The 23,120-nt window shown below is 43.4% G+C and overlaps 1 protein-coding gene and 1 pseudogene across 1 annotated transcript; both read right to left on the bottom strand.

Annotated features, from left to right (window-relative positions):
* Positions 1–2,230: 2,230 nt before the first annotated feature.
* LOC115839065 (kelch repeat and BTB domain-containing protein 6) lies at positions 2,231–7,141 on the bottom strand. The gene has a single exon (XM_030830374.2). The coding sequence runs from the start codon at positions 6,794–6,796 to the stop codon at positions 4,709–4,711; it is 2,088 nt and encodes a 695-aa protein (XP_030686234.2). The 5' UTR covers positions 6,797–7,141; the 3' UTR covers positions 2,231–4,708.
* Positions 7,142–14,693: 7,552 nt separating this feature from the next.
* Positions 14,694–22,415, bottom strand: LOC132593828 (cell division control protein 42 homolog; annotated as a pseudogene).
* Between the last annotated feature and the right edge of the window lie 705 nt (positions 22,416–23,120).

The raw sequence follows: 23,120 nt of genomic DNA, 5'->3' as shown, positions 1-23,120 counted from the left end.
TCAGCAAGAAACTAAGTTTTGAATAGACTATTGTGGTTAATTGGTCTGGGCTTCAACAGAGGGGGAGAGGAGTAGCTTATATTCACACAGCACTGCAAAGATGATCCAGGCACAGAAAATGCTACAATGCTGCTAAACAGCCTATTTTGCTCTAAGAAATGTCCAGTTTTCATCATTACTCTATAATTGATATCTCACATTTTAATTAGAAGCAACGTTTGCTGTTTAAGATAATTAATACTGCCATTGATTACACAGAGCCATTTTTCAGTACTCTTTTCCTTCCTTTTAGGAAGCTGGAACATTCTACGATATAATGCCAATATAAGACTGGCTCATGATGTAGGGTACCAGTACACACTGAGCCTAGAAGGCTTTATTTAATCAAAACAATATGAAGTGCCCTTGCCTCTTCTGTACAGAGCGGCAGCGGGAGCCCAGGGAGCTCTCTGAGTGTTTCTGGGGTAGGACGGAGGCCTAGCCATCTTGCCTTGACTGCAGTAACTGCTGGGATGGTGTTATCACTCTGGCTGCCATGTGACAAAACCTGGCCTGACAGATGGTGTGATAGAGACTGCTGTTTAACCTAATAGCCTTTCCCCTCATTCTGTAAGAAGGAACCCTTGAAGTTTAACTAGATACATGTTGACCCAGAACAAAGACTACCTCTCCTAGGCACTCTTGCTGCTAGGTATGTCCATGTAGTTAAGATGTGGCCAGTGTCACGCAACTGAAGCAATGCTCACGACTTCCCTCACAGGGAAGGGTCGTGTCCTCCCCTCCCCCTTCCTCCCCTTTTAATGGCTGGAATGTGGACACAAGGGTGAACCGGCTTGGACCATGTGGGTCGGGACAACACCCCAAGGGTAGCAGAACAAGAAAACAGAAAAGCCTGGGTGCCAGTCAACTTTCTAGATGAGGGATAACACAACAGATTAGACTTTGACATGAGAAATTTCATATGAGAAACTTACTTACACAATTACAGGTCTCCATTACATACAACCGCCCCTATATTCTAATCAATGCACAAAATGAGGGAACCCATTGCCCCATGATATCTTCTCTGTACAAAGAAAGCCCTGAGGACGCTGAGACCCTGGATCAGGCTGTACCTGAAGTGAGCGCCACGGCTGAATTTTTCAGTTACAGTACGCGAAAACAAAATTCTATTCTATTTTCTTAAGATGATCTAAATTAAGGTGATATTAATTTATCTGAGAGTCCTGGCTCTTCTTTTTCTTCAAGGCACAAACATATCTGTTTTGGAAGAAATACTTTGCCTGACATTTACATAGTCCTTTTAAACTAGTTTTCCTACAATTAATGAATAGTTTGCCCAAAAGAATATTCCTGATTGATATAGTGGGTCTGAGCAGCAATTTTAGCTTTAGAGGTGAGAATGAAAAATGGTGACTCCAATACAGACAGGTGACTCCCCACAGACTAGGCTGTTTTAGGACAAAATGTCTCAGATATGGATGGAATGTTATACAACAGTATCTGTTTCCTACTCTCCCTGTGCCTTGGACCATGTTGAGTCCTCAAGGTTAAAGATGTGAGGAATGGAAGTTTGATGAAACAGATAAGAATGACAAAGGGCGCAGAGTAAAGGAGGGGGGCCCTTCCCCCTATTCTGCACAAACCTATGCCTCCATGGTACTCTGAGGTTTGGCAACTTCGGTGAACAGTGTCTTTTGCTTTTTATTATTATTAAAAAAAACAATTGGTTTGTATACATTGAACCCTCTAGTTGGTTCTAAAAATGACACTGATTCTTTTAGGTTTCTACTGATAGTCACATTTTCTGTAAGTAAGGTTGCTTCCTCATACTTCCCTGCTTTATCATATTTGCTCTAACAAATGTTCCTTTAAAGTTAGTTAGAATGATGAAAGGGTTAAAGGTTTTACGCAGGTATGGGGAGGAGAGACTGTCACAAGTGCTCTTATCTTGAGTCTGATGAGCTTCAGAAGTAGTCATACTTTTATAATTTCAGGGATGTTATGACACCGGCCTTTTTCTTGGGAGTAGATCAAAAGTGTTCCCCAGATTCTCAACAAGATCAGGTACAAATATTTCTACTTTACCCTTTTGGAAATCCTAACACCACTTATGGTTTGAACTTAAAAGAATTTTTTAAAATTGGGGTCCTCTGAACTTTTCAGACTACAGGGACAGATACGAAAGATAATTAACATCATTCTAAATCTTACAAATAGCAGTCCTACAAACATATTTATTAAAAGATGTGATTAATTGGAAAACAGAGACAAGGGTACTTTCCAGTCAAGAAGGGATTTCAACACTGCTAGTTGTCATTCACTGTACAAGCAAGGGTTTTATACATTTAACAGAAACAATGAATTAAAAAATCAGAAAGTCTAGATTCTAGTATGTTTTATTTGTAACTAATCACATACAAATCACTTATCCGTAAAATAATGATTAACAACTATTCTCTAATTCACAAATATAGCACGAAACCAAATTCTTCCCAAGAAAATCTCTTTGTAAACCAAGATATTACTACTATTTCGCTTAGGCTTTAACTTAAAGGTTGAAAATGACAATTGGAGAATCTGTCTTTTATCAATCAGTTGCACACCTTAATTCTGCAGAAGGATAGTCTGGTTGAGATCATCACTGTTCTATTTCAACCCGACAAAGGAAAAAGCTATCAACAAGAAGTTCCTGGTGAAGAAAAAGTTGGCCAAAAAAATAACCCTATTGAGAAACAGCTTTGTGTTAAGGACACTGCCGAAAACAACCCTGATGTCAAATGGAACAAAATTGAGCCTCAGGCAACTAAAAGCATGTCTGTCCTTCTGAAGGAACACATACTGGTAGGATAAGCAAGCATCTTATTTCACTAAAAATGTTGAACAGGAATGTCTTGTAGAATCTTCAAACAGCCCATCAAAATGGCTAAGAAATATCTTTAAAAAAAAAACACAACCTTTTACGTCTTCCTCTCTGTTTTCATCCTATGGTATTTCAATAAAAAATCCAGTTCCCTACCAGAAAGAGCACATTCCTCTGTACTCTGCCCGGGTGTAAGAAATGTTAGCACGCTGTCACTAGAGAATAAACACAGAAGAGGAATTATCATGTCACTGAATGAAGATTCAGGGAGATCATTCTGATTGTGTGTAGAAAAAGTTATACACCATAAACATCTGGTCACTTATCATGTATATGTATCAATAACAACTATATCTAATAAACCCTCAAGAGGTAAGCACTTATGTTTTCATGTATTTAACAATGTAAGTCTTGTGTGATTTATTCTCTATTTCTGGACTTTCTTTCCCTTACATATGCTGACAGAAACAAAGACTGGAGCATGGTTCATAGAGAAACACAGAACAGATACAAATACCATACTAAAATAGCCTTGTACACCACTGCATAGAGAAATATTTTAGACGAAATATACTTTCACTACTGGCCCCAAATGCTATCATCCACTTATGTTATTGAACTGTAAACTTTTAATAGAAAAATACCTTTAAGCTGATAATAACATTTAGCGACTTACAAAACTGACAGAATTTTTCAATGCTACACAAAACAGTTCTATACACAACTTAGAGTTTGAAAATTCTTTGCTGGCACTTGATCTTATAGTTGACAGACACAATAGCTACTGATTTCAATAAAATACTGTTCTTAACTAATACATACTTTCAAAACCAATATTACTCACAAAACAGTAAAGAATAATCACATCTTGTTGACAAATCTTCTAAGATAAACACCAAAACTGTACAGCCAAAATATTTTAAGAATCACATAAACTTTTTAGGACAGTGGATAAAAATTTTCACAATCATGTCCAGTGAAAAAAGGATTATTCCTCTGATTCAGTGAAGCATGTATCAAGTATAGATTTAAAATATGAACCTACAAAGCAAGTTACTGGGTTTTTGTTTTTTTTTTAAAAAGGTTTTTAGATGATTGGTGACACTACTAGAATGGAATTTTTTTAGATGGAAAATTGGTCACTATTTGCAAATTACACGTTATATTACAGATTTAAAACTGAAATTTCTTTTCAAAAAGTAGAATCCTGTTTTTCTGTTTTTACTTTCAGTGAGCGTATGACCATTCTATATATTATCACAAATGAAATCACCATTCAGTCACATTAAACATATGTATTTTTTTTTCACAAAAGAGGAGAAAACTGAACTAAAACTTAGCAGACTATATGTGTTAGAACACATTTTGTAAAAACCCACTAGTTTAAAGTTTTGGAAATCTACTACACTGTTCTGAAGGAAAATATATGCTTTCCAACCCTCTCTAATAATTCCTAACCAATCAGTTTTTCTATTGTAGAAATTAAAATTCAAGTTGAAGTATTTGTGGCACAAGACAGAATGTAAGATTTAATAATAGAAGACTATTGATTACAACTAACTTATATTGTCATCAAACATAAACATACTAAACAATCAACACTGGACTTTTAGAACAGTAAATTATTAAATAGGTTGATTTCTTTTAATGTTTAAATTCTGTAACATTAAATTACGTTAGTATTTCAAACAATACCCTTTCTAAACCAAACCTGAAATTAATCAACTTTTTTTCTTTTTTTTTTTCCAGCAAAACGAAAGCGTCTCTTTAAGATACCTTCCAAAGCAGTAAAAACACCTTAGAGTTTCAGCTTATCTATAACACACTCTGCTGACCCTGCGCATTTCACTGAGGGGCTACCTGAACCCACAAATCATCATCAGATAAAGAACTTGAACTTCCTGACTCAGAGTCCAGCTCACTGAATCCACCTAAATCCCACTCAGTGCTAGATTCACTGGGCACTTCTTCCTCCTCAGTGAGAAAACTCTGACCAGGTTCAAGGCAGGAAGGATAAACGCGAGCTGAGAGGCAAAAAAAGTTAGAATCAAACTGGAACAGGCCTAATGTGGTACCTATATTAATCCACTGGTCACCCCTAATATCATATTCATACACGGTCACCCGGTTCTTTTTCCACTGCGGGGTGCGTGAGGTGATCAGCAACAGTTTTTGGCCATGATTGATAATCCGGTAGTTGTTAGTCTCTGACACCAAGGGAATGTTATTAATCTGCCTCCACTCTCCTCTGACTGGATTGTAGACCTTCATGACAGGGATGTCGCAGATGCAATAGATCTCATCATTGAAGACACAGGCTTCCTGAAAATCATTGCGCTTCAGAGAAACACACTTCAGCCACATATTGTGGCTGGGATCAAAGCAGAACATGCGCTTACTATTGAGAGCGTACAGATAGTTCTGAATTACCATCAGATCGAAGGAAATAAAAGAATGGGGCAGGGGAGCCACCAGTGCCCACTGGTTCCTCTGGACACTGTAGCACTCCACCTCCTTCAGTTTAATGCCGGTAATAGGGTCTCGCCCACCCAAAATGTAAATGTAGCCATTGAGGTATGCCACATCCATGCCCTCACGGCAGAGCAGGCGGTCAGCAAGTTGCTGCCAACTATTCTGGGCTGGTTTATACACCCAGAGGTCTTTCCTGGGCTGGGCGGCCAGATAGATGTCATGGTCTGGAGAGACACAGACAGCTAAGGTGGTCACAGTCCTAGTGTGAGCAAGGCAGGTCAAAGGTGATGGCACTTTGTAAATGTCCCCCGAGTATGGGTCACAGCACAGAAAGGGATCTCTGGGATGTCCAAAGAAGATCACCATCTTCTTGGCATACACACCCAGCCTCTGGGGTGGATTTTCTGCCACCGATACAACAGAGCTGCTGCTGCAGCCGCCGCCGCCACCAGCGCCGCTAACGACACTGCTAACGCCGCCGCCGCCGCTGCTGCTGCTGCCACCGCTGCTGCTCTCTGGCTTTGGCACCAGAGACTTGCACAACGTGTCACCATATCGCATCTGCCGGGCCCCTTCAACAAGGTCCAGACAGTACTTCTTCACCATGGTGTTGGTCAACAGCCCCTCCAGGTAATTCCGATCTTCATCGGTGAAGTGTGTCCAGCGGACACACTTGAAGACTTCTGCAGCGCTGGGACCCCGCTCCTTGGGAGCCGCCTCCAACCACTGCACCGCCACGTGGCACACGGTCTGCTCATGCTCGATGTTTAGGCTGTCCAGGCGCAGGACAGTCAGAAGTTGGGCCAGGGTCAGATCTGCCAGAGACTCCTCCCGAATCGAACTCATCTGGCTGAGCTGCTTGAAGTTGTGGGCTATAAACGACTGAGCCTGTGATCGCAGCTTGCGATGGCCAAAGGCGTCGGCGAACTTGAAGATGGCCGTGCAGTTGGCCAGGTCAAGGCGGCGGGCTAGGAAGGAGGCACAGGCTTCACGCACATACTCGAGCTGCAGCATGTCGGAGGCGGCGTACAGGCGCTCCACGTTGGATTCACTCAGAGACACACGACCCGTGTAGCAGTAATCGACCAGCACCTCGAAGGACTCGGCATCCACATCGTGCATGGTCACGTTCGTCTGGTGACTTTCGTACATGCCGCCAGTGAACATGCTCTTGAAGTAGGGACACGCGGCAGCCAGCACGTTACGGTTGCAGGGGAAGAGGCGGCCCGTGCCAGGCCCGCTGCCAGGCGTGACCACCTCGATGGTCACATCACAGAGCAGCCGCGCGTCGTAGAAGGACTTGAGCTGGGCCAGCAGGGCTGCGGAATGGGCCGTGTCCTTCAGCTCCTCCGGGCCCGTGAAAAAAGCTGAAACCGTGGGTTTGTGAACCCTTTTGGGCCGCTTCCCGCCGCGGGGACTGGCAAGGCGGCGAGAGCGCGAAGCTTCTTCCCGGGACTGCATGGTGGAGATGCTGGCGGAGAGCTGAGGACGAGTACGGGTGCAAGGACCGGGCTCTGGCGCCTCCTCACCCTCTGCTCGCTGACGCTAAGACCGCGGTGTCTCCGGAGAGACTGCAGCACGGGTCCATTTATTTAAGTCAACCCTAAGCCGCGGTGCCGCCTCCCTCGACCGCGTAGACCGCGTCCGACTCACCCGTTTCCAGTTCCACGCCCTTTCTCCGCCTCAGCTCGCCCTCACAGGACCTACTGGCTGGAACCGAGCGATCCGCCACCGCCGCGCTGGCAACACCAGTAGGCGTCCAGGAGAACTACGGCTCCCAGGTTACCTTTCGCGCCTCGAGGCACGACGGGGCCCTCCGGACTCTGCGGCATAGGCTGCGGCACCAGCTGCGGCACGGGCTGCGGCACGGTAGCCGCTTTGCATGTTGGGAGTAGTAGTAGCCGCAACAACATCGCGAGATTGTCGGCTGTTCATTGTTTCGGATGACGGAGTTAGAAATCGCTAATTCTCTTCTATTCGGTGTTATGGTTTCGAACTTTGGGTGTGGAATTCAGTTTAGATACCCGTTCTAGTGTTTATTAGTTGTTTGACTTCTCAGAGTTCTTGTTTTTGAAAACGTTAATAGCAATAGTATTTCATAGCGTGTGACGATTGAACTAAATTGCGTAGGTGATATACCTCTAAACGTAGGCTGGATATACTTGCTCTGAATAAATATTTGTTGATTAGTAGAATAACATACTTATACGTAGTACCCATAATATAAAGGTTCAATAAGTTTTAGCTTTTCTTCTAACGTTTATGAAAGATGTAGCAACCTCTCATTTGAAATCATGAGCCTGTAGGAAAATGGGAAAAACCCTGCAGGTTTCTGCAGAGATACCTTTAAGTTTTGGGGGTTTTGTTTTTTTAATAAATAGATTTTAAGATCAGTTTTAGGTTTACTGGAAAATCCAACAGAAAGCTACAGGAAGCTCCCACATATTCCACCCCTTCTCAGTTTCCGCTGTTTACAACATATTGCATTAGTGTGTGCCGTTGTTACAAGTGATGAACTTAACACTGATATATCATTAATTAAAGCGTGTAGTTTAATGTTAGGGTTTACTCTTTGTGTTGTACAGGTCTATGGGTTTTGAAAAATGTATGTCATGTACCTATCATCATTACAGTAATATACAGAATCGTTTCACGGTCCTAAAAATCCTCTGTTCAATCTACTTATGCCTCCTCTTCCTTGCCCCCAGCCCCTGGGAAACATTGATCTTTTTATTGTCTAGTTTTATCTTTTCCAGAGTGTCTTGCAGTTGGAATATATCTTCTTTCACTTGGTAATATTCAGTTAAGATTCCCATGTCTTTTCACGGTTTGATAGTCATTTCTTTTTATCATTGAGTAATATTCCATTGTGTACGTATACCAGTTTACTTATCTATTTCCCTGCTAAATGACATTTTGTTAGCTTTGAATTTTTGCAATTATGAATAAAGCTGCTATAAACACTCGTGTTGGTTACTGCATGGACATAAGTTTTCAACTCATTTTGGTATACGCCAAGGACTGTGACTGCTGGATCACATGGTAATACTATGTTTAACTTTGTAAGGAAGTGCCAAAATGTTTTCCAAAGTGGTGGCTTGTACTGTTTTGCATTCCCACCAGCAATTAATGAGCGTTCCTATTGTTCCACATCCTCCCTAGCATTTGGTATTGTCAGTATTTTGGATTTTACACTGTGCAGCCTTTAAACTTGCCTCTCTGGGAGAAAATTCTGAAGGATCTGATCATATTTTAAACATCTAGCAATATCGGCAGGGCTGTTCAACTGTGGTCTCAGCAGTATGTATGAATTTTCTCAAGTACGCAAATCAAGAATTTGTGGTCTCACAAAATCTATATTTCATGTTCCAGAAGTAGGGCTGAAGTATATTTCATTAATTAAATAATTAATTCTTAATTAATTCTTAAATAATTAATGAATTAATTCATTCATTAATTAATTAAATCAAGAATTTGTGGTCTCACAAAGTCTATATTTCATGTTCCAGAAGTAGTGCTGAAGTATTTTCATTAATTAAATAATTAATTCTCTTCTAATCCAGTATAGCTCCTTTCACTACCATCCCCAAATTAACTGAAGATTCTGGAATTCTAGTTATTAAGGAGAATTTTAAATAAAAATATTTAACAAAGAGACCCTGTACTGTGTGGGATCCTAAGAGTTCAGCATCATACATACCCAAACATCCCTTGAATTAGTCTGGTCTAATGTATGCTTTACAAAAGTGTTTTTATATTTGTATTTATCAACATTGTTTCACTATAAAATCCTCAAAATAAATTGTGCTCAGTCATTGAGTTTTAACTTTTTCATATGTGCCTCTAACAGTGTAATTTGCTTTCGACTGCTTTTCACAAAATTCAAAACATTCATTAGACACTGTGCTGTAAGGCCTACAGCAGTATTGTTCAGTAACATTTTCTGTGATGACGAAAACGTTCTATGTCTGGGTTATCCATTATGGTAGCCATTAGCCACATGTGGCTCTTAAACACTTGAAATGTGGCTAATGCAACTGAGGACTGAAGTTTTCATTTTAGAAACAAAGCATTGGCAGCAACAAATCTTTTCAACAAATCTACCAAAACAACTGGATCATAATGGAAAAAAATTAACCTTGAAACTGACAGCGTTGAACTTTACCTAATCCCTGTGCCACAGGACAAACAGTGATGATTAAGAAATCTCTTCAACCGTTTTTTTTTTTTCCTCCCTGGAGATGATCCTATCCTTTTGTGATTGGAAATAGGTAACTGCGGCAAACCACCTTCTCCCGCGTGACTTAGATGAGAGTCATTGTCTACTCTTTCTCATGACTACCATAGGGCTCACAGAGGAGCCCCTTATTTACCTGTGAGAAGGTTAAACACAGACGTTTCCATTTTTGCCTGAACCTGCCAACAAGGCCAGACACAGGGTCTCTAACTCCAAGTCCTTTGTCTCATGAATGATTAACTGAGATTAGAAGTGCGCCCATGGAAATTCCCTGGCGGTCCAGTGGTTAGGACCCGGTGCTCTCACTGCTAGGCCCAGGTTTGATCCCTGGCCGGGGAACTACGATCTCACGAGATGCGCTGTGAGGCAAAAAAAAAAAAAAAGAAGTGCGCCCAAACTAGCTAGACACCAAAATACACATTTCCTAGTCAGCCGACCAAGACTTCCCCTAGTTACAAAAGCAATTCTAACTGTAAACTACTCTACCTATAACTTGTCCAAACCCTCCCTATAACAGTCTAAGGCAAACTCACCCTGCCTTTGATTCTGAACTGTTCTCCACGATGGCAATATTCTGAATAAACTCAGTCTCCTTACTCGTTTGGTTTTTGTCTTTGACAGTTTGGTGCCATTACTGGAATGGAACTAGAAGCCCACCTCTGGGCCCCCATCTTCTCCACCCCGGTCCTGAGGCTTTTTGAGCCCCTGTGCCGCTTCCCTGAAGGGCGATTTAGGGATCTCAGGCTGGAGTCCAGCCCCTGATCCATGTGCTGCAGAAAACTATCTGTGGTAGCACGGTAAGGATTTGATTTTGGTTTTGGGGGCCATCTCTCAGTTTGGTTTGGTTTTGGTGGGTTGTTTTTTTTTTTTTTTTGCGGTACGCGGGCCTCTCACTGTTGTGGCCTCTCCTGTTGCGGAGCACAGGCTCCGGACGCGCAGGCTCAGCCGCCATGGCTCACGGGCCCAGCCGCTCCGCGGCACGTGGGATCCTCCCGGACCCGGGCACGAACCCGTGTCCCCTGCATCGGCAGGCGCACTCTCAACCACTGCGCCACCAGGGAAGCCCTCTTGGTTTGGTTTTGTTGCTAGCTATTGTTTAATAGCTCTGTAGTGACCTTAATGGGAAGGAATTCTAAAAAAGAGTGGATATATGTATACGTATAATTGATTCACTTTGCTGCACAGCAGAAACTAACACAACATTGTAAAACAGCTATAGTCCAATAAAAATTAAAAAAAAAAAAAAAGACCCCTTCCCTGAGACCAAGACAACCCTGAGGGTTTCTGGGATTAGGTGCCTATTGCTGAGCCGGATCCCTAGCTTTTTCACGATCACCTCGCCTCTCTATGCCACGACCAAGGAAACAACACTGATCCCTCGAACTGGGACTCCTTCCACGTCTGTGTTTCAAAACCTGAAAAACTCTATCCTCTTCTTCCACCTTTAGACCCCTCAATTACTCGTTACCCTTTTCCCTCTTTATACACAAAAAAAGAAGGACATGTATATCCTTGTTTGCGGGATGGTTAGAAGCTTTTTTTCTGCAAACAGGCTACTGCCACAACTGTAGCTAAGCTGGTACCAGAAAGAATTTTCCCTACGTGGGGGTCCCTTTGTTCCTCTCTAGTGACAGAGGAACCCACTTCAACAGTAAGGTTATTGAGGATATTCAACAAATACTTCCACTGCTACAAAAATTTCACTGTCTTAGCCACCCTCAATCCTCTGGAAAAATAAAGCAGGCCAACAGTGCTCTTAAATTCAAACTAGCCAAACTCTCTGAGGCATCCAACCTGCCCCAAATCTTGTACTTGGTCCTGGAGATCCTCAGATCCTCCCCCTCCAGTCAACACTGATTATTCCCTTATGCATAATTATGTATTATGAAATAATACTGGCAGGCCAATGAAGATTTCTCACCTCTTCTGGACCTTACGTGACCCTAATTTGATCTAATATCTATCCTTGTATCACCTCACACTGGTCCCAACGGCCATCATCAAAAAGTCTACAAACAATGAATTCTGGAAAGGGTGTGGAGAAAAGGGAACCCTCTTGCACTGCTGGTGGGAATGTAAATTGGTACAACCGCTGTGGAGAACAGTATGGAGGTTCCTTGAAAAACTAAAAATAGAATTACCATATGATCCAGCAATCCCACTCCTGGGCAAATATCCAGAGAAAACCATAATTCGAAAAGATACATGCACCCCAATGTTCACTGCAGCACTATTTTCAATAGCCAAGACATGGAAGCAACCTAAATGTCCATCAACAGAGGAATGGTTAAAGAAGATGTGGTACATGTATACAGTGGAATATTAGCCATAAAAAAAGATGAAATAATGCCATTTGCAGCAACATGGATGGACCTAGAGATTATCATACTCAGTGAAGTAAGTCAGACAGAGAAAGACAAATATCATATGATATCACTCATATGTGGACTCATTTTTTTAAATGATATAAATGAACTTATTTACAAAACAGAAACAGACTCACAGATTTCAAAAACAAACTTATGGTTACCAAAGGGGAAAGGTAGGGGGAGGGATAAATTAGGAGCTTGGGACTAACATACACACTACTATATATAAAACAGATAACTAACAAGGACCTACTGTACAGCACAGGGAACTCTACTCAATATTCTGTAATAACCTATGTGGGAAAAGTATCTGAAAAAGAATGAATATATGCACACGTATAACTGAATCACTTTGCTATACACCTGAAACTAGCACAACATTATAAATCAACTATACTCCAATAAAATTTTTAAAAAATAATATCTATCCTTAAATATTGTTAAAGTTTTATTAAATACACTCATATTTATCATCAACAGGTCAGGTTTCCTTTCCCACCACACACCCTACATGACCTTCAAATTGGAAATTCTCTCTTCTGGAAAAGATAATACCACCAAAAGACCAACCTTGAATCCCAGTGGAAGGGATCTTACACTGTGTCCTAACCACCAATACCGCCACAAAACTACAAGGGGTACAACATGTACTTTATGTGTCACGATTAAAAAATGCAAAACAGGCACCCCCGGAGCAGGCAGCAGCATTATTCCTGCATGGGCCCCGGCTGCCGTTCGCGTGCGCGGCTGGGAGGAGGGCAGCTGACTTCCTCCAACTAAAAAAAGAGAGAAGGATGTTCCCCCAAACCCTCCCTTCTGGTCCCTGGTAGAGCGCTCAGAACTGATGACCACTTCAAAAAAGAAAAAGATGCCATCCGCAAAAAAAAAAAGAAAAAGAAAAAGAAGCAAAACAATTTCGGTTTCTCATGTAAGGGGCGTGGAAGTCACCGCTCTATCCTAACAACAATTAAAAAGCTGAATGGAGTGAAAAATCAACAACTCTTCTTGGATCCATAAGAGAGGGGAGGACACAGGGCACACGGCTGTTCCCAAGACTGGAGACGCAACAACAGGGAGTACTGGCTTACCGGGAGGGCAGACGCAGGGGCAGGAACCGTGGCAGGAACCAGGGCTGAGGTAGGAAGAATCCAAACACAACTGACAAATTGCTAGAGGCTCAGGGCAGACACCTCTGAAGTTAAAAGCTCCAGAGGACCCATTCAAAGGGGGGCCTCCGACTCTGGGAGCTTGAGAGTTTTCACGGTAAACATGGGAGAAAAATCCCCTCGTGCTTCCGAAGGGAGAGGGGAAATGGAGCCTGTTTTTAAATACCCCAGGGCACTCTCGCACCAGGCCTGCCCTCAGGAGAAACTAGTTAATCAGAGCCTAATCTGCTGGGGTCTTATAAGAGCCCGACTAAGGGAAATACCCAGCTCCACTTAACTATAGCCTTCCAGGTGGGAGAAGGAAAATACCCAACTCCAGCCCACTCTATCCCACCTAAGGGGAAGGAAAACAGTAAAAAACACACTTAAAGCTCACAGTTCAGAGGCACAGGCTCCCTAAAAGGCTGAAACCTAATCATGAACAATAGGGCTTCCCCTCCCCACTCCTCACGGCTGCATTACTACAGGCCTATTTGCTGCAGTTCCCTTTACCCAGCACATCAGGTCCCAATATCAACAAAAACTTAAAAGGCAAAACCACAATTTTTTTTTGATAGGGAAAAAAATGTTTTTTAATTGCATACTCAATCCATTTTGTGTATTTCAGAAGGTGCAGTACTTTTCTTCATTTGTCAGTGAAAAAAGTTAGAAATTAACTTAAAAAAAATCAATGGCAAATGGCAAACCAGTTTCCTTGAGAGTCAGGGTCACATATATAGTGCATCCTAGAACAGAGGAGGGGCAAGACAGATTCCAACCACTTTTCATCAGTTTCGTCAAATACTGGACCTATTCAAGGGTCAAGAGAAAAGGCAACTTTCAAAAAGAGTATATATATATATATATATATGTAAAGTTTTTCTTTTTTAGCCCCACTGCGTGGCTTGCGGGATCTTAGTTCCACCGACCAGGGATCGAACCCAGGCCTACGGCGGTGAAAGCACCAAGTCCTAAACACTGGGCCGCCAGGGAATTCCCAAAAAGGAGTATATTGTTAAATGAGGCGTTTACTATACTCCTTCCTGAGAGCACCAGGTGGGGAACATGTTTTCTAAACTAGATCTAGGAAGTAGAATGTGAAATCAATCAGTCCTCCTCCCCTTAAGGGCTGTCCAATGGTTAATGAATTAAAAAAACATGACTAAATAAAAACAAATCCCACACACACCTCCCTGCCCCACCCCCCAAAAAAGGAAAATTTAAAAAGCTAGATATCCCAGATTGCTCTCCAGAGTGGAAACCGGGAACTGTTTCAACAACCCAAATTAGTCTGTTACAGAGTCATCACAAGCATGCCTTGCTTTTAAACAAAACAACAACAACAACAAAAAATTTTTTTTGAAATGACAAAACAAAAACTAGTACTGATCATTTTTCTGACAATGCACAATCACTCAAAATTAACTATTGAGAGGGGGAAGGGGGCCATACCTATGGGCCTTGTCTCACGGGAGTGAATGTGGGTAGGTGCAGGGCATTTGTCATTATTGCAAAAACGAATCTTAATTTTTAACATTGTTTGATTTAAACATTGCTTTTAGTATGATGCCGACACCAGCTGTGCAGAAAGGCCTCTGGAGAGATGGTCATAGCAGCACACACCTGCAGCTCCTCAGTTCTGGAGGCTCCAGGGCAGCCCATATTGCTTTGTTAAATACACTCTTTAGGCCTTCCTGTATGAGTGCAGAACACTCCACATATATGACAGCCTTCAGGTCACTGGCCAGTTTTTCAGCAGCCTCTGGAGTGACAGGATTCCGTTTATTCTTGGCAAGTTTCTCAATAGTGGAGTGGTCATCTCTGAGATCAATTTGGGTCCCAATAAGCATGAAAGGAGTCTTTGGATAGTGGTAAGTTATCTCAGGCACCCCCTTTTCTTTCACATTTTGAATGAGGATGGAGAGACCACTGAAAAACAGACTAGAAATACATCTGTTTGTGGATAACTCAGAGGTTATCTGTCATAATCCTCTTGCCCTGCAGTATCAAAAAGTCCAAGAGTAGGGCTTCCCTGGTGGGGCAGTGGTTGGGAGTCTGCCTGCCGATGCAGGGGACACGGGTTTGTGCCCTGGTCCGGGAGGATCCCACATGCCACGGAGCGTCTGGGCCCGTGAGCCATGGCCGCTGAGCCTGCGCTCCGCAACGGGAGCGGCCACGGCGGTGAGGGGCCCGCGTACCACAAAAAAAAAAAAAAAAAAGTCCAAGAGTATATGGCTCTCCACCAATCATAACTGTGACTGCACAGTTGTCAAAAACAGTCCATACAGGGACTTCCCTGGTGGTCCAGTAGTTAAGACTCCATGCTTCCACCGCAGGGGCCACGGGTTCTATCCCTGGCTGGGGAACTAAGATCCCTGCATACTATGTGTGGTGTGGCAAAAAAAATTAAAAAAAAAAAAACAGTTGGTACATACTTAGATGGAAATTTGTTTGTTGTGTAGGATATCAGGAGACATGTTTTACCAACAGCACCATCGCCGACAACACACTTAATTGTCTGCGTTGCTGAAACGGTTCTGTATCCACTTTAAATATTTCAAATTTGATGCTGACCTCAGCTCCACTGCCCACAAAACCACAATTTGAAGAGACAGAGCAAGCATCAGAACCAGACATGGCAGGAATGTTGGAATTATCAGACCAGGAATTGAAAATAACTATAAATAATATGCTAAGGGTTCTAGGGATGAAATAGACAGGATGCAGGAACTGATGGGCAATGTAAGCAGAGAGATGGAAATCCTAAGAAAAAAACCAAAAAGAAATGATAGAGGTTCCGGTTCAAGATGGTGACATAGGAAAATCCTGAACTCACCTCCTCCCATGGACACACCGAATTTATGTGGAACAGTTTCCTCTGAAAGAAAGCTAAAAACTGGCAGAGCAGCCCTTCACACCTGGTAAACGAGGGCAGCCCTTCACACCTGGTAAAGCCACATGGAAGCAGGTGGGAAAGGCTGAGGCAGAATCTCACCATAAATCCCCCACCCCCAGTGCAGGGATCTGCAACAGAAGGGAACTCAAAACCCGAATCGTCTCACTGAGGAGTGAAGGGTCTGTACCCCATATTGGGCACCCCAAACTTTAAGACCTGCACCCAAGAGACAAGCCCCCAAATATCTGGCTTAGAAGACCAGCAGAGCCTGCACACGGGAGACTCATGGGCTGTAGCAAACTGAGGGCTGGTGCGCAGACCCATGGGTACCAGGGCCCAGCAAAGAAGCAGCCCTTTGAAAAGTGCCCAGGCTTTCTGTGAAAAAGGACTCACTTGCTACTTTTGACAGTGTTGGTCTGAGGGGTAGAGGCCTGCTGGGAAACTCCCTGGGGATGGAGGCTGGCGGGTGAAATATTCTGGCTCTCCCTCTTTTTTTTTAACTTTTTTTCTTTCTTTTCTTTCTTTCTCTTTCTCCCCTCCTTCCTTCTTTCCTTCCTTTCTTTTTTTGCTTTTTTTCCCCTTTTTTCTCTTTTTGGTGGGTACCATCTTTGCACTACCCTCCCCCCGCCCCACCTTGCTCCAGCCAGTGGGTGCATCACCACCCTCTCTGCTGCTCTCCAGAGCACCAGTATCTCCCAAAGGGGAAGAACTTCTATACATGTCCAGTGCCCCAGTTTGTATGTCTGGTGACCTGGTTTCTGCAGCTGCCACCCAAGGGATGCCCCTTGATAACCTGGCTCTGGAAGCCAGAGGGGCTTGCGCTCCTGGGTCCCACAGAGAGACAGTTTTTGGTAGGGTATCACCCCAGGGCGCTGCACAGATAGCAGGCTGAAACGCTTCCCCAGGTTTTCTGAGAAAGAGGCCTGTTTCCTTACTTGTATTTATTTATTTATTTATTTATTTATTTATTTATTTATTTATTTTTGGCTGCGTTGGGTCTTCATTGCTGCATGCGGGCTTTCTCCACTTGCGGCAAACGGGGTCTACTCTTTGTTGCGGTGCACGGGTTTCTCACTGCGGTGGCTTCTCTTGTCGCGGAGCATGGGCTCTAGGCACGTGGGCTTCCGTAGTTGTGGGACGCAGGCTCAGTAGTTGTGGTTCGCGGCCTCTAGAGCGCAGGCTCAGCAGTTGTGGCACACAGGCTTAGTTGCTCTGCGGCATGTGAGATCTTCCCGGATCAGGGATCAAACCTGTGTGCCCTGCCTTGGCAGGCAGATTCTTAACTACTGCTCCAGCAGGGAAGTCCCCCTGTTTCCTTCATCAGGATCTTTGCCCTAAGGGACAGGCTTCTGCTTTGGCTCACTTATGTGGGCCTATGGAGGTGCTCTCAGGGAATGGAGACCCATGGATGCAATCTTTGCTTTCTCCCTCTGTCTTGCTCCAGCTCACTGGTATCTTCCCATAAAGAGCTTATACCCTTGTCAGGTGCCCTGACTTTTGTGGCTGCTGCCAGGAGACACCTCTATATCACCCGGTTCTGCTGGCCAGTGGGGTTTATGCTCCAGGAGTCCTACAACTGGAACCAAGGAGAAAGAGTTTATAAACTCCTACCACCCCTGGGGCACGGCAGGAGGCAACAGACCCAGGAGGTCTGTCTTTCCCACAGCAAGTCGGAGAAGCCTATCGCCTTATCATTATAGCCACAGCCTGAGGGGCAGGCTTCTGATTAATGACACATCTAAGGCTGACCTTAGACCTTTCCTGAGACCTCGAGGACATGCTATCTTCATGCTTTACCTCTGCCCTGCTCCAGTGTGCCAGCATCTCTCGGAGAGGAGCTCTTCTACGTATCTGGTGCCCGTGTTTACATCTGGTGCCCTGGTTTTGGCAGCTTGATTCCTTGGCTCTGGTGGCCGGGCGGCTTGCACTCCTGCATGTGTGCAGGACTGTAACAATCCCATAGACAGTTCTTGGCAGGCTACCACGCCAGGGCACTGCCCAAACAGCTGACTGAAACACACCCCCGGGCCTTCTGTGAAAGAGGCCTACGTTTGTCCTGGAGCTTTGGCCTAGGAGCAGGCTTTACAACTGGCATGCATCTAGAGGCTACGGAGGGGCTCAAGGAATGAAGGCCAGGGGACGCCATCTTATACTGTCCCTCTGCCTCGCCACAGCTCACGGGTATCTCCTAGAAAGGAACTAATGCACTGTCTGGAGCCCTGATTTTTGTGACTGCTACCCCGAGGACGCCTCCAAGTTCCCTGGCTCTGGTAGCCAGTGGGGCTTATGCTTGCCGACAAGGGACTGTGTATGTTTGCATTCTGTAAGAGCTGCTGCCTGAGGGTCTGGCTTCTAATCAGCCTGACTCCTCTCCTTTGTCACTGACTGGTCTTGGTACAGCCTCAGTGACGGGGAGCTGTTAAAGGTAAAATAAACTGCTTGGCTCACAAAGGTTTGAGACAATGAAGAGCTAGGACAGCTAGAAAAATAAAGCTCATCTCCTACACAAGGCCAACGCTGCAAGACTGGGAGGGGTAACTGTTTCATCCAGTGCGTAGAAACCAACACAGAGCGTCAAGCAAAATGAAGAAACAGAGGAATGTGTTCCAAACAAAAGAACAAGATAAAACCTCAAGAAAAAAACCTTAATGAAGCATAGAAAAGTTAAGAAATGATAGAGGTCAAAAACGCCATAAGAGAAATGCAGAAGGCCTTTATGGGCTTGTTAGTAGACTGGACACAGCTGAGGAAAGAATCACTGAGCTTGAAGATATATCAAGCAAAACCAAAAACTAAAAAGCAAAGAGGGACTTCCCTGGTGGTGCAGTGGTTAAGAATCCGCCTGCCAATGCAGGGGACAGGGGTTCGATCCTTGGTCTGCGAAGATCCCACGTGCCGTGGAGCAACTAAGCCCGTGCGCTACAACTACTGAGCCTGTGCTCTAGAGCCCTCAAGCCACAACTACTGAGCCTGCATTCCACAACTACTGGAGCCCTCGTGCCTAGAGCACACGCTCCACAACAAGAGAAGCCAGCGCAATGAGAAGCCCGCACACCACGACGAAGAGTAGCCCCCGCTCGCCACAACTAGAGAAAGCCCGCAAGCAGCAACAAAGACCCAACGCAGCCAAAGATAAGTAAATAAAAATAAATAAATCTATTAATAAATAAATAAATAAAAATAAAAAGCAAAGAGAACAAAGACTAGAAAAAAAAAAAACTGGAACAGAATCTCCAAGGACTGTGGGAAAACTACAAAAGGTGTCACATACACACAGGGGGAATACTAGAAGGAAAGGAGAGAGCAAGAAATTTTTAAAAAAGTGAAACAATAATGACCTAGAATTTCTCCAACTTAATGTCAGACACCACTGCTGGGGGTCCGGGTTCCATCCCTGGTCAGGGAACTAAGATCCTGCAAGACGCGAAGCGTGACGGGAAAAAAAAAAAAAAAGAAATCATATAAAATATGCTCTCACACCACAGTGGAATTACTAGAAATCAATAACAGAAAAATAACTGGAAAATCTCAAAATGCTTGAAGATTAAACAACACACTTCTCCCCCATCCCCACCTTTATTGAGGTATGATTGACAAATAAAAATTATATATATGCTAAGTTCATACAACATGATTTTTAAGGCGTATAACATGATGATTTAATATATTTTGTGTAATGATTACCACAATCAAGTGAGTTAATACATCCAACACTTAACATAGTTACCTTTATACGTTTTTTATGGTGAGGACACTTAAGATCTATTCTTAGCAGATTTCAAGTATACAGTACATTATTATTAACCATAGTCACCATGCTGTACATTAGATCCCCAGAGCTTATTCATCTTACGACTGAAATTTTGTACCATTTCACCAATCCCTCCCTATTTTCTCCACCCTCAGCCACTGGCAACCACCATTATACTACTCTCTGGTTTTATGAGTTTGAGATTTTTACATTCCATATATAAGTGAGATCATACAGTATTTGTCTTTCTGTGTCTGGCTTATTTCACTTAGCAGAATGTCCTCCAGGTTTATCCATGTTGGTGCAGATGGCAGGATTTCCTTCTTTTTTGTGGCTAATATTTCATTCTCTCTCTATATGCCACATTTATTTTATCTTTTCATCCAGCGATGGACATTTAAGTTATTTCTGCTTCTTAGCTATTGTGAATAATGCTGCAGTGAACATAGGAGTGCAGATACCTCTTCAAAATACTGACTTGCTTTCCTTTGGATCTGTACCCAGAAGTGGGATTTCTGGATCACATGGTAGCTCTATTTTTAACTTTTAGAGGAACCTCCATACAATTTTCCATATTAGCCCTACCAATTTAAATTCCAAACAACAGTGCTCAAGGGTTCTCTTTTTCTCCACATCGTCCTCAACACTTGTTATCTCTCATTTTCTTAATGACATTCCAACAAGTGTGAGGTGATAGCTAATTGTGATTTTGATTTGCATTTCCCTGATGATTAGTGATGTTGAACACCTTTTTGTACACCTGTCGGCCATTTGTATGTCTTCTTTGGAAAAATGTCTATTCAGGTCCTTGCCCATTGTTTAATCGGTTCATTTGAATTTTATCAAATATTTTTCCGTATTGATTGAGATGATCATATAATTTTAATCCTTCGTTTTGTTAATGTGCTGTATCACATTTATTGATTTGTGTATGTTAAGTCAACCTTGCATCCCAGGGATAACTGCCACTTCATTATGGTGTCTGTTTTTCTAGTTTCTATCATTTATTTCTATTCTAATCTTGCTTATTTCCTTTCTTCTCATACCTTTCAGTTTAGTTTGTTCTTTCTTTAGTTCCTTGAGGTATAGTTCAACTTTAGGTTGTTTATGTGAGATAGTTCTTTTTTCTTAATTTAGACATTTATCACTATAAACCTCCCTGTTAGAACTACTTTCAGAAGTTTCCTGGTGATTTAGTGGTTAGGATTCGGCACTTTGCTGTGGCCCGGGTTCAATCCCTGGTCGGTGAACTGAGATTCTGCAAGCCACATGCCACAGCCAAAAAAAAAAAAAGAACTACTTCACTTCATCCCATATGTTTTGGAAAGTTGCATATCTATTTTTGTTTGTCTTTAAAACTTTTTGACTTTTCCTTTTGATTTCTTCTTTGACCCATATTTGTTCAGGAGTGTATTGTTTCATTTCCACATATTTGTGAATTTTCCAATTTACTTCCTGTTATTGATTTCTAGTTTCATATTGTTGTGGTCAGAAGAGACACTTATACTAATTTTATTTTCCCTTTTTCTCTCTCTCTTCTCTTTCTGGAATTCCCATAATGTCAGTGATGCTTCCTTTGATGGTATTGCATAAGTCCTGTATGCTTTCTTCACCCTTTTTCTTTTCTTCTTCTTGATCCTCTGACTGGAAAATTTCAGAAGGCTTATCTTCAAGTTCACCGATTCTTTCATCTGACTGTTGAAACTCTCTATTGAATATTTCAGGGCAGTCATTGCTTTCTTGAGTTCCAGGATTTCTGATTTTTTTCCTTTAATGATTTCTATCTCTTTGCTGAACTTCTCATTTTGTTCATGCACTGTTTTCCTATTTTTGTTTAGTTATCTCTGTGTTTTTTTCCTAATTTACTGAATTTCTTTAAGAGTTTATTCTGAATTCTTTGTTCTTCAATTCATAACTCTAACTATTTTAGGGTGAGTGGAGCTTTATTAGTTTCCTTCGATGGTGTCATGTTTACCTGATTACTTGTGATTCTTGAATCCTTGCATTGTTATCTGCATATTTGAGGAAGAGTTCTCCTTTTCCAGAGCCTACGGATTTACTTTGGCAGAGAAACCGTTCGCCAGGCAGCCCAGTCTGGGGCTCTGCATGTGTCAGCTGGGAGCACCCACAGGCAAGCAGGGCTTGCTACGGGGTCTCTACTGGGCAGGGCTGTTGCCTGTGCTCTAATGTTGCGGGGCGGGCTCTGTTCTGCAGTCAGACAATGTTACTATCTGGGCTCCCTGGTGGGGAGTCTTGTAGGCTCTGCTCCACCGTTGGGCAGGGTAACTAACCGGGGCTTTCCGTCCAGGTTCGGCTGCAGGCTATGCTCAACAAACAGGCGGGGCCCCGGGCTGCAATTCACGCGGGGCTGAAGGTTAGGCTCTACAGATTGACAGGGTTACTGTGCAGGAGCCTTACACAGGCTCCTCCGGATGGGTGGGGAGAGACAGCACGCTCTGTGTTTGGGCAAGGCTGCTAGCTTGGCTCCCTGTGCCCTTGGGGCGGTAGAATGAGCTCCATGGCCTGGCGGGACTGCTGGTTGTGTACCAAAACTGGATAGAGCTGCAGACTGTGCTCCCTGGCCAGATGGGGAGCAACTAGCTCAGATGCGTGGGTGGATGGAGTCACTGGCTGGGGCTCTGATCGGCCGCCCTCACCAGCAGGAACACCGTGCCACAGCATGATCCCTGCGCTGGTTGCTATGAGCCCTGTCCTCCTACTTTGTTTCTAGCTGACCCCATTTGGTGTAGCCCTGCTGATTCACCCAGTGTTTCCTACGAGATGAGACAGCAGCGTGCCCCCGGGGAAGCACTTCTGAATACCTGCCAAGCAGGATGTCAACCTCCGGCTCTCTTTTCCCAGCTGGAGAAACCGTAGGTGCAGGGGAACGCTGTCTGTGTGGCACTGTTCCAGCCTGGGGGAGGGGCAGGCACATGGTCAAAGTGAAACCACTCCTCTTACCCACTTAATGTGGTTTTTCTCAGTTTTGTTGTTCAAGGGGTGCTTCATCCTCAACCCTGGGTTCTAGGATTTTCACACAGGTGTAATTTTTTTGCGGGGGGGGGGCAAACCCCGGCCCTCGCAGTGAAAGCATGGAGTCCTAACCACTGGACCGCCAGGGAATTCCCCACCCAAGAAGAGTTGTGTCTGTGAATAGTTGCTTATTGGTCTTTCTGTGAGGGGGACCAAAACCTGGAACCTCCTAATCTGCCATCTTGCTTTTGAAGTGGAAATAACACTATTGATTCAAATAAGATGTAATTATCTTTCAACTCAAAAAAAATAAAAATAAAAGAAAGCTTTCTTTACAGAAGAATAGCAACTAGTAAACATAGAGTCAGGCAGTGATTGTTAGTGGATGCTAAAACCATGAGATGAACAGTTTTG

The sequence above is a fragment of the Globicephala melas genome, chromosome 18, assembly GCF_963455315.2.
Source record: "Globicephala melas chromosome 18, mGloMel1.2, whole genome shotgun sequence".
NCBI classification, from domain to species: domain Eukaryota; kingdom Metazoa; phylum Chordata; class Mammalia; order Artiodactyla; family Delphinidae; genus Globicephala; species Globicephala melas.
This window is presented reverse-complemented; position numbering and strand designations above follow the sequence as displayed.

Coding starts and splice junctions, on each gene's coding strand:
- LOC115839065 (XM_030830374.2), bottom strand. CDS start 6,796: ATGCAGTCCCGGGAAGAAGCTTCGCGCTCTCGCCGCCTTGCCAGTCCC.